The sequence below is a fragment of the Delphinapterus leucas genome, chromosome 2 (genome assembly GCF_059928025.1).
Source record: "Delphinapterus leucas isolate spDelLeu-1000000601 "Yukka" chromosome 2, BTC_Dleu_Yukka2, whole genome shotgun sequence".
Classification (NCBI taxonomy): Eukaryota; Metazoa; Chordata; class Mammalia; order Artiodactyla; family Monodontidae; genus Delphinapterus; species Delphinapterus leucas.
In genome coordinates this window covers 167,477,984-167,489,803 of record NC_143130.1, presented here as the reverse complement: position 1 = coordinate 167,489,803, position 11,820 = coordinate 167,477,984, and the positions used below count along the sequence as shown (strand labels likewise).

General features: G+C 41.1%; 1 protein-coding gene across 9 annotated transcripts in view; it reads left to right on the top strand.

Annotated features, from left to right (window-relative positions):
- The window catches only part of EFCAB11 (EF-hand calcium binding domain 11), a 247,618-nt gene that overhangs the window by 129,459 nt on the left and 106,339 nt on the right, over positions 1–11,820 (top strand). The window contains exon 6 of one of the 9 annotated variants that reach the window (XM_089908113.1): positions 7–623. The exons of the other annotated variants lie outside the window; for them this stretch is intronic. Coding sequence (XP_089764239.1) covers positions 7–13 — 7 coding nt within the window. The 3' untranslated portion in view covers positions 14–623. Of the gene's footprint in view, positions 1–6; positions 624–11,820 lie in introns of those variants that run through there. 9 annotated transcript variants of the gene reach the window in all.

Below are 11,820 nucleotides of genomic sequence, written 5' to 3'. Positions count from 1 at the left end.
TTCCAGCCCTTAATCACCACTTTCCAAGACGTAGACTGTACACCCCACAAGGAAAACATCTGGGGAGGTGATGAACTTTTCCTGGTTACCTTAGTTCAACCACAGCAAAAAGATGTGTGCAGGTGGTCACGAGGTCACCATTGATGCCTGCTCAACGCAAACTCGTTCCCAAACAGTGTGTCCTCTGCACCCAACTCGAGGAAACCGGAAAAACAGCTTTCCCAACATAAATTTTCTTGTTTTCATCTTCTCATATTTATGTACTCTATGACTGTGCCTCTGTGCTTGAGCATAATGTAAATACTTAATTGGTTTAATAAATATCCTGAAATAGCCTCGTTGAGTTGTTACTAGAAGGGCACAAACATTTTACCTCACTTAGCCAGCACAGATCAACACTTTGTATCTTTAATGAAGATCGGGATCTTTTTTAGTGGCTGGAATACTCTGTAATCAGTGATGTGGCCCTGCCTGTGGGCAGGAGAGACTAGATAATGGGTAGAAAACGTCACGCTGGTTGGGACCAGTAATTTGAACCCCTGAAATCAGTATTGCTGTGGCCGTTTATGGGAGAGTCCATTTTCTTCCCAAGGCTAAGAAGGGCCCCGCCCCTACCCCCCCAACACACTCCTAATGTCCCTTGGTGATTTACGCATTACTGAAACCCTCCTTGAGCCAGCTTCTGTTCTCAGCCTGAGACCTCCGGAGACTCTCCACCCCTCCCACCCGCTCAGAAGGCAAATGTCATGCCAGCTCCCGGCACTGTGGTCACCCCGCTGGAGAGTGATTCTCAGTGCCGAACGGGAGGGGAGAGGCCCGTGAGGATTGGAACAGGGGGGTGTCATGTACTTTGTGAGACCTCATTAAGCGGGGTACATCCCCTCTTCTTCCCCCATCCCCATACCAACCTTGGGAATTATTAGTTCGGGGATAGAAAAGGAGTCCTGTTTTCTAGCTGTTGTGTGAAGAAGCCCTTCCAGGTTCTAGTCCTAAAATATCCCCTCTGCAGTTGCACTTGGAGTCCCTTGGTCTTAGCCTAGGATTTGATTAATTTGGCCATGTTCATTCTCTTTGCATTTCATGATTTTCTAAACACTTGCCATATGCCCTCTGAACTTTCATCTCTTTCCACTGGAATTCTATTTCGACTGAAATTCTAAAAAAGCCCTTGTGGTTATTCCATTTGGTGTGACTTTGTGATTATAGGTGGGCTTTATTAATAGGCTACTTCTGATCATCTGAGGGAATTGTTTCATTATGAAGTGTTACTCATTTTTTATATTGCTTATTATTGTCCACGGACCCAGAGGTTTTAAATGCTGAGAGTATGCTGTAAACAAAAACATAAATAATTTATTGCAATTATGAAGTAAGGCCAGATTTTCTATTGGCTCAGTGATGCATATCATTGAGAACTGGCGTGAGATGTAAAATCTTATTTTCCCTAGTGGATTATTTAAAACTACAGTGTAAGCAGTTAAAAATCTTAATTTTTATAAATTCCTGTACTCTCATTTAATGAAAAAAAAAAAACCACGCTGACTTGATAGAATTTTAAAATATTGTTCCTCTACCAAGCTATATAGAGTTAATCCCTTGGATTACTGTGAGTCTCTACTAACACAGTATGAGAATATCTTTCAGGATCTGGCTGTGCCAGAGTCCCTGGGGTGACTGTCAGGTCCTGCACACTCCTTTGAAATGTGAGTGCTTTTAATTAGATGGAGCAATGGATATTCTTTGTTTCTATATTATTATATTATTATCCTTCTGTTGCCAGAACTCCCAGTCCCATCTAATTGCAAGGGAGGCTGGAAAATGTGGTTTAGCTACGTTCTCAGGAAGAGAAGGAAATAAGTTTTGTTGAACACATAGCAGGCTCTGCCATGGAAACGGACTCCAGCCATTCCCAAATGGATAGTAAATGATCCCAGCTCCTTTTCCTACCAAGCTGTTTATCCCCACCAATTTGAAATAAGCAAACAAAAAATTCCACAGTCCCCCATCATATATTATTAAAAATATATTCTTCTCGAAAACATTATACTACTAGGGAAAATAAGCATTATCTGACAATTGGTGTTTTCTGACTCCGAGGAAGTATGCTTTTTAAAAAAGCAAGCTTCCTATCTGACAGTGGCTAACAGCATTATTAGCAGGGCATTTATAAATGGCTCAATGTTTATAGTTCATATTTCAACGTCAACTCTATTTGTTGCATTAGCAAAATGAAGCTTATTAAGCTTTATTCTTTTAGTCCGTCTCTCCAAGCATCTGAACCCCCTAATACTCAGCTTTCTTGTCTGGAAGTATGTAATCTTTCCTACATTACACTTGAAAGTTCAGCTTATTCCTAAACCTCCAATCAAGGATATGAACTTGTTGCTTTCAGAGAGGCCACATCTGTTCATGGAGCCATTATGCCATCAGTTAAAGTGGTCAGAGTTCATTTTATTGCCTCCTTTGTGGAAGAACTTGTAGTGTAAAAGCCTGTGTTATTGAAAACATAATTTTCCTCATCATTATGCTTTCTTTCTAGCCAGATCATAACCTGCTAGAAATCTATTGAGCATAGAGTGAAAAGCTCTTCAAAATAGCTGTTCTTAAGAGATTAAATGATTGCCATCTCTGTCCCATTTCTGTTATCTCATAATCAAGTTCAAGATGATACTAGATATCTCAGCTGAAGTGATTATATATTTGAAATAGAAATGGCTTTATCTCCATTCATATTTCATACTATTGAAGGCAGGATCATTGTTTTCCCATTTACATGTATATATGTTTATGGTTCCTTACCACTGTCTGTGGGTTAAAGAGTCAAACTACTTTTTTTTTTTTTTTTTTTTTTGCGGTACGCGGGCCTCTCACTGTCGTGGCCTCTCCCGTTGCGGAGCACAGGCTCCAGATGCGCAGGCTCAGCAGCCATGGCTCACGGGCCCAGCCGCTCCGCGGCATGTGGGATCTTCCCAGACTGGGGCACGAACCCATGTCCCCTGCATCGGCAGTTGGACTCTCAACCACTACGCCACCAGGGAAGCCCTCAAACTACTTTTTAAAGGCTAAAAATGGCTAACGGGGGTTGGCTTGCCTTTTTAGACTTTCGGTACAAAGACACTAGTTGTAGATTAAGATCCAGCATAGATTCATCAAAATGTACAGCTGTATCAAATCTTAGCAACCATAGTCGAGCAGCTTGACCAGTGAGAAGCTTGAGATTCACAGCTGCTGAGACACTTGCCCAGGGTCACCTAGCCTCGCTAAGATGAAAGCTCACTCCTAGGCCTTTTCTGGTGGATCACACTGCCTCCCTGCTGTATTCAGAGTAAGCCTCTTACACAGATATGGCGTGGGGAGAGAACGGAGGACGTAGTGACCCAAAAGTACAGGAACCAGATTTTTTATGCTTAGTCCAAAGAGGCTCACTTTTGTTTTTGTTCTTTATCCTTAAAGCTGTCTGATCCATGCTATTTTCTTCCATCACAATTTCTCTTCCAGAGATTCAAACTGAGAAAAAAGATCATGTCACTATTTATTAGCAGTTCTGCTAAAACACTTGATAGAGAAGGAATATGAAACTCTTTGCCAGAAATGAGACTTTGGGCTATATGTTGATTGCATTTATCCACATGCACACAAGTAGTCAATAATCAGGCATACTGAAATTACATTCTTTCCTCCTTTTAAAATATCTCTAGCTTTACATAAGACTCCTCATTTTAAAAACCTAGTAAATAGGAAAAAGTGAGTCATTATTTATGGTTAATCACTTTTGCCAGCTATGACTGCATTTCATATCCATTTTCCTTTCTTGTTTCTTTTTCTTGGACTGGAGAATCTATCCTGTCACTCTTTAGGGAGAAACCATATCGGTCCCATCAATACCTTCTTTCAGCACATAATCACAGTTAAGCCACTGTAAACAAAGATTTTTGTTGGATTACAGCAAGGAAGTAACTTCTTTAGAATGCAGAACTGTGGAGAATAATCCAGAATCTTGAGATGGCACCTAAAGAGAAAAATCTGAGTTATTTTAGGGTTTCTTTCAAAATGGAATACTTATTTCAAAAATATTGAATTTATGAGTGTCTACTCTATGTCTACCAAGTTCCAGATATTATAAGGTTTAGAAAAGATTTCAGATGGGATACCTGGCATGTCAGGACACTTTTATTTGCAAGTACCAGGAAATCCATTTCATACTTCCTTTAACAACCCAGGGAATTTATTGGATCAGGTGACTAAGAGTTTTGAAATTGGGCATGCTTCAGGCCTGGTTGATTAGGCTCCAATTCACTCTAATTTTTCTGATTCTTCCCTTCACTGTGTATAGCTCCATTTTCAGGCTGATAATTGACAATGAAAAGCAGGTGCAAAAATTTTTGAATCAATGGCTCATAGAACTGTTGTGGACTTTGTACTCCTGTGGTAGGAAAAGGACCATTGTAATATCGTGTCACCTCTGCATCCCAGCTGAAAGAGCTTCTCCTTTCTCAGCTCGCAAACAAAATTTCCAGGCTTCATTATGGTTGACCCAACTCTTTGCCCATCAGCAGTGGTCAGGGGAGGAATGCCATGTACTAATCAACCAGCGAACCCTTAAACCAGTCACCACACTAAGGAGAGTGGGATTAAATTGGTTGGCTTATTAGGCCAGTGGGATCCCGCTTCTGGAGCTGGGGGTGGAAACCCATCCACCCAAATCACACAGCTGCACAGGGGATGGGGGCATAGATGCTGGGGAAGTAGCTGACAGCATCCACTGTGTCTTTTCATCTAGTAGGCTGAGCCTGATCCTAATGAGGCCAAAGTTTTGCCTGGCTTGTGTCATTCTTTGTTCCTGGCCATCCTTTTATCCTCCACAGTTCATCCTCAATGGCCAATTCCACCACCTGTCCACAGCCAGTCCATAGCTGTACCTCTGCATCCAAGTGGCAGAAGAAGTCTCTTATACTGAGGAATATATTATCCTCACCTAAAGTCTAATAATACCATTTATTGTTGGCAGGCTAGATAGTATTAAGTAAGACATGCATATGATACAATGAAGAGAATGCTGCTCTCTTTTTCTGGTTGACTTTGGCATTTCAACTGCCCGGAACTTCAACCTTCAGAGCTCTTCTTAAAGGGAATATTTAATTTGCTCTAAAAATCATTTTCCACATAGAAGAAACTGATCTGTTTCAATAGTGAGTTCCCTTTTACTTGAATGAGAATCTGATGTGACATGCTGTTGATGATGGCAATTTAAATGCCCCGTGAGAACTTCATCTCTCAACATAAACTTTTCACTGTGTCAGCCTGGGATCTCTCTGAAAGCAGAGCTTCGGATGAGGGCTTGCATTGCAGGTTGTTTGTTTGGGGCACAACGTTGGTGTGCAAGAGCAGAACAGGTAATGAAAGCAAACCGGCGCAAGGACCTCTTACCGCGGTTGTTACTTCTGTGAGCGACTCAGTCCCACCAGAACCTCCCATGAGCCGAGAGAACCTCAGAGGGACCGAGAGAAAGTGGTTATCCATTGACGCCCGTCCCCTCATTAGTCAAGGGTCGCCTATGGGGCGTTAACTCCTTTTTTCATACTTCAGGGCTATAAGGGTTAGGCCCCGCCTAGGTGATTCCAGGCAATCCCAGGTGAACAGCGGGAGGTACCTGGTGACGCGAGGCACCCCCAGCAAAGGCTGGAGCAAAAGATGGGTGGCGAGTGTGAGGCGGGGCACGAAGGGGGTGCAACACACACTAAAGGGAAGGCATCTGCCAGAGCCATGTAGGAACCTGCAAAGGACCAGAAACCATCTACGTGGCTCTTCTGTCTTTCCTGGGTGTCTGAATGGCTTTTCTTTCTTTCTTTCTTTCTTTTTTAACATCTTTATTGGAGTATAATTTCTTTACAATGGTGTGTTCGTTTCTGCTTTATAACAACACGTCTCTAAAAAGGTAAAATTAATAAACACATCTCCGACTGAATTGCTGTCGAGCCCTGCAGAACTCTCATCAACAAAGAGGCAAGCACGCCAGTGGGGAGAACCGGCAGGGTCCTCAGAAGAGAAGGCTGCTTGCGGGAGGAGCTGTCAGCATCGCAGCTTCAATTGGCGGGTCCTCTCATGCCCAGCAGGGGCTCCTTGCTTGGAGGGTAATTTTTACTCTCCCTGTTCAGTCAGTATGATGGCTTTGTCCCTAATATAATGGTAGTTCTGACTTTCCTTTAAATTATTCCGTAAAGAATCAGAAAGAAGGCCTCTCTCCCTTTTCCCTGCCCCAAAAATTCCACTCAGAAAACTTTTCTCATTTACATCTTTGCCTCCACATTAAATTTCTCATTCATGTTTCAGGTGAATCAAATGCAGCGTCAACTTTCAACACCCCGTGTAACTATCACAGTGACTCAAAATAATTGCCGACTGTCAGTGTATGTGCTGCGAACACAGATATGCCCGCCACTGGCTCTGTTATCACCAGAAGAAGGCAAAGCTTGCCTTCTTCTCTGGGCTCCATTCAAAACCTTAGTGTCAGCGAGGCAGAGTGTTGAGGCAATTATCTGCTTAATCTGTCCAAGAAACGTGTGCCTCCTCTGCCCCGAAATCACTTGTTTAGAAAAAAAAAGTCTTTAAAGCAATTTTCCAGTAAGTATAGATTTAGCTGGAATGTTCCAGAGAATTGCCTCCAACTTTGGCTCCTCTAGCTCAGTGGTTTTCAATCAGGGATGGTTTTGTCCCCCCAGGAGACACTTGGCAATAAGGGGAGACATTTTTGACTGTTATAGCTGGGGAGGGCCAGGGGAGAGTCCTACTGGCATCTAGTGGGTAGAAACCAAGGATGCTGCTAAACATCCTACAGTGTGCAGGACAGCTCCCACAGCAAAGAATGATCCAGCCCAAAATGTCAGCAGCACCGACACTGAGAAATCCTGCTCTAGCTGTTGAGGATTTATACATAAATAAGGTCACTTGTTTAGAAAATTCAGACCAAAAAGAAAAAAATATTCCTTCCTTCAATTGAAAAAGAGATGAATATTAAAGACTATTTTAAGCCAAAATAACCCATAAGACAAGTTTGTGTTTCGCCTATAATCTTCAACTTCTGCCCAAATGAATATAGGTGTTTATAAGATTGCAGTTATATATAGTCCGTATTCTTGTTTCTACTTAAAAATGTCACTTTTATAGTCTTTACATCATTTTAATAGAGAATATTCCATTGTTTCAATTCCTTTCTCTTCATTTCTTTCCTTCCTTCTTCTTTTTTTTTTTTTTTAAAGTAACTTGAGCAAAAGCATGCACTCCAATTTGAAATCTGGCTTTGGAGAACTGGCCATGGGGCACTCTTGAATTATTATTTTATTTTTATTTTTAAAAATTTTATTTATTTATTTTTGGCTGCTTTGGGTCTTCGTTGCTGCACACGGGCTTTCTCTAGTTGCAGTGAGCGGGGGCTACTCTTTGTTGCGGTGCGCGGTCTACTCCTTGTGGTGGCTTCTCTTGTTGCAGAGCACGGGCTCTAGGCACACAGGCTTCAGTAGTTGTGGCTCGCGGGGTCCACAGTGCAGGCTCAATAGTTGTGGTGCGCAGGCTTAGTTGCTCTGCAGCACGTGGGATCTTCCCAGACCAGGGCTTGAACCCGTGTCCCCTGCATTGGCAGGAGGATTCTTAATGACTGTGCCACCAGGGAAGCCCATCTTGAATTATTTTACAACAAAAATTATTTTCAAAACATTACAAGAAATTGGTATGATGTAAATTTACTACTTGTGAGAAACATTTGCTATTTATGTATTTTTAAAATTTAAAAACAACCTATGTTTTTCTTTAGAATGTAATATTAGAGCAGCACTGGTGCTGAGCTTAATAAAAAAATTCACAGTGTGAAACCCTGGCTCCTTCAAGGTGGGGGCCACTTAGCCTCTAGGTCACAGGAACATATCTAGTCTGGGCTAAGTCCACACTGCATCACAAAAGGAAAGAGTATCTCTGGGCTTTCTATCCTGTTCCATTGATCTATATTTCTGTTTTTGTGCCAGTACCATATTGTCTTGATTACTGTAGCTTTGTAGTATCGTCTTAAGTCAGGGAGCCTGATTCCTCCAGCTCCGTTTTTCGTTCTCAAGATTGCTTTGGCTATTCGGGGTCTTTTGTGTTTCCATACAAATTGTGAATTTTTTTGTCCTAGTACTGTGAAAAATGCCAGTGGTAGTTTGATACAGATTGCATTGAATCTGTAGATTGCTTTGGGTAGTATAGTCATTTTCACAATGTTGATTCTTCCAATCCAAGAACATGGTATATCTCTCCATCTATTTGTATCATCTTTAATTTCTTTCATCAATGTCTTATAATTTTCTGCATACAGGTCTTTTGTCTCCTTAGGTTTATTCCTAGATATTTTATTCTTTTTGTTGCAATGGTAAATGGGAGTGTTCTTAATTTCACTTTCAGATTTTTCATCATTAGTGTATAGGAATGCAAGAGATTTCTGTGCATTAATTTTGTATCCTGCTACTTTACCAAATTTGTTGATTAGCTGTAGTAGTTTTCTGGTAGCATCTTTAGGATACTCTGTGTATAGTATCATGTCATCTGCAAACAGTGACAGCTTTACTTCTTTTATGATTTGGATTCCTTTTATTTCTTTTTCTTCTCTTATTGCTGTGGCTAAAACTTCCAAAACAATGTTGAATAATAGCGGTGAGAGTGGGCAACCTTGTTTTGTTCCTGACCTTAGTGGAAATTGTTTCAGTTCTTCACCATTGAGGATGATGTTGGCTGTGGGTTTGTCATATATGGCCTTTATGATGTTGAGGAAAGTTCCCTCTATGCCTACTTTCTGGAGGGTTTTTATCAAAAATTGGTGTTGAATTTTTTCGAAAGCTTTCTCTGCATCTATTGAGATGATCATATGGTTTTTCTCCTTCAGTTTGTTAATGTGATGTATGACATTGATTGATTTGTGTATATTGAAGAATCCTTGCATTCCTGGGATAAACCCCACTTGATCATAGTGTATGATCCTTTTAATGTTCTGTTGGATTCTGTTTGCTAGTATTTTGTTGAGGATTTTTGCATCTATGTTCATCAGTGATATTGGCCTGTAGTTTTCTTTCTTTGTGACATCTTTGTCTGGTTTTGGTATCAGGGTGATCGTGGCCTCGTAGAATGAGTTTGGGAGTGTTCTTCCCTCTGTTATATTTTGGAAGAGTTTGAGAAGGATAGGTGTTAGCCCTTCTCTAAATGTTTGATAGAATTCGCCTGTGAAGCCATCTGGTCCTGGGCTCTTGTTTGTTGGAAGATTTTTAATCACAGTTTCAATTTCAGTGCTTGTGATCTTTGATAAAGGAGGCAAGAATATACAGTAGAGAAAAGACAGCCTCTTCAATAAGTGGTGCTGGGAAAACTGGACAGGTACACGTAAAAGAATGAAATTAGAACACTCCCAACACCATACCCAAAAATAAACTCAAAATGGATTAAAGACCTAAATGTAAGGCCAGACACTATCAAACTCTTAGCGGAAAGCATAGGCAGAACACTCTCTGACATACATCACAGCAAGATCCTTTCTGACCCACCTCCTAGGGAAATGGAAATAAAAACAAAAATAAACAAATGGGACCTAATGAAACTTCAAAGCTTTTGCACAGCAAAGGAAACCATAAACAAGATGAAAAGACAACTCTCAGAATGGGAGAAAATATTTACAAATGAAGCAACTGACAAAGGATTAATCTCCAAAATTTACAAGCAGCTCATGCAGCTCAATATCAAAAAAACAACCCAATCCAAAAATGGGCAGAAGACCTAAATAGACATTTCTCCAAAGAAGATGTACAGATTGCCAACGAACACATGAAAGAATGCTCAACATCATTAATCATTAGAGAAATGCAAATCAAAACCACAATGCGACATCATCTCACACCGGTCAGAATGGCCATCATCAAAAAATCTAGAAACAATAAATGCTGGAGACGGTGTGGAGGAAAGGGAACCCTCTTGCACTGTTGGTGGGAATGTAAATTGATACAGCCACTATGGAGAACAGTACGGAGGTTCCTTAAAAAATTAAAATTAGAACTACCATACGACCCAGCAATCCCACTACTGGGCATATACTCTGAGAAAACCATAATTCAAAAAGAGTCATGTACCAAAATGTTCATTGCAGCTCTATTTCCAGTAGCCAGGACATGGAAGCAACCTAAGTGTCCATCAACAGATGAATGGGTAAAGAAGAGGTGGCACATGTATACAATGGAATATTACTCAGCCATAAAAAGAAACGAAATTGAGTTATTTACAGTGAGGTGGATGGACCTAGAGTCTGTCATACAGAGTGAAGTAAGTCAGAAAGAGAAAAACAAATACCGTATGCTAACACATATATATGGAATCTAAAAAGAAAAAAAATGGTCGTGAAGAACCTAGGGACAAGACGGGAATAAAGACACAGACCTACTAGAGAATGGACTTGAGGATATAGGGAGGGGGAAGGATAAGCTGTGACAAAGTGAGAGAGTGGCATGGACATATATACACTACCAAACGTAAAATAGATAGCTAGTGGGAAGCAGCCACGTAGCACAGGAAGATCAGCTCGGTGCTTTGTGACCACCTAGAGGGGTGAAATAGGGAGGGTGGGGGGGAGGGAGACGCAAGAGGGAAGAGATATGGAGACATATGTATATGTATAACTGATTCACTTTGTTATAAAGCAGAAACTAACACACCATTTTAAAGCAATTATACTCCAATAACGATGTTTAAAAAAAAAAAAAGGAAAGAGCAGAATCTTGCTTAACAAATCAGGATGTAAAGAGACAAATGCTAAAGCTCATGGTGATAGAAGTAATTATAACCACTTATCTGATGAGTCAAAAAATGTTTGTATTTTAACAGATATGAAGACTATTGGAATTCAGCTGAATGGACAGAGTCTAGTCCTGCCTGAAATTCTCAGTGTATCCCATTGTCACCCTGGGTCTTCTGCCCTTCGAAGTCCAGATAGTATTGCCTGGGACTCCCATTCCATATCCTGTGGAATTTTAAAGCACTTCCTAGGTTTTTGCAAATTTCTGGAAGGCCTGTGGCTCTGAGTTCTCATCTCTCTGAGTTAATTCAGTTGATGGTCATCTTACCATACCCCACTTTTGTTGCTCCCTACTGCACCCGCTCAGACAGAACTCATCTCCAGTGCCGAACTCAGCACACACTCCCCAAACACACCATCCCCCCTTAGACTGTGTGCCTGTCAAGCCCTTGGTGAAGATAAAGGAGAGGTTATAACACACAACACGAACAACTTCGGAGCACACAGTAAACGTAGCGGTTAATTAAAGGACCTTTGATCACTGGGGCCTTTTTCTTGGGCCAATTCCCGTCATGTAGCATCCCAGCCTCCTCCCTACCCCTCAGTAGCCCTTCTCCCTGCATCCTGTCTTATCTTGCTCATCATCTCCTTCCTCCCAGATGGTCCTATATTGTTCATACTGAGTTACACAGAGCAGTTCAGCTCTCTTGAGTCTGTACTCCCCACATCAATTCCAGCTCTCCCTTTGCATCTCAAAACCAAGCAAACCAAAAAGCCTTTAATTTAACTGGATTTACATGTCTAGAAAGCAGTTATTGTTGTTCATAGCAATTTATTTTCCTCTCATCCATCTGTATAAACTTTGTTCATTCCTTTAAAAAGACAGTTGTGAAATATAAGCCTGTATGTATGTGTGTATATATGCATGTATCTATATCTGTGTCTATAGCCACATGTCCAGTAAAAGAGCAATTAGTTAAGTGGCTTCAGGTGCTTAGACTTCAGCTGCAGGGCAGGTTAGA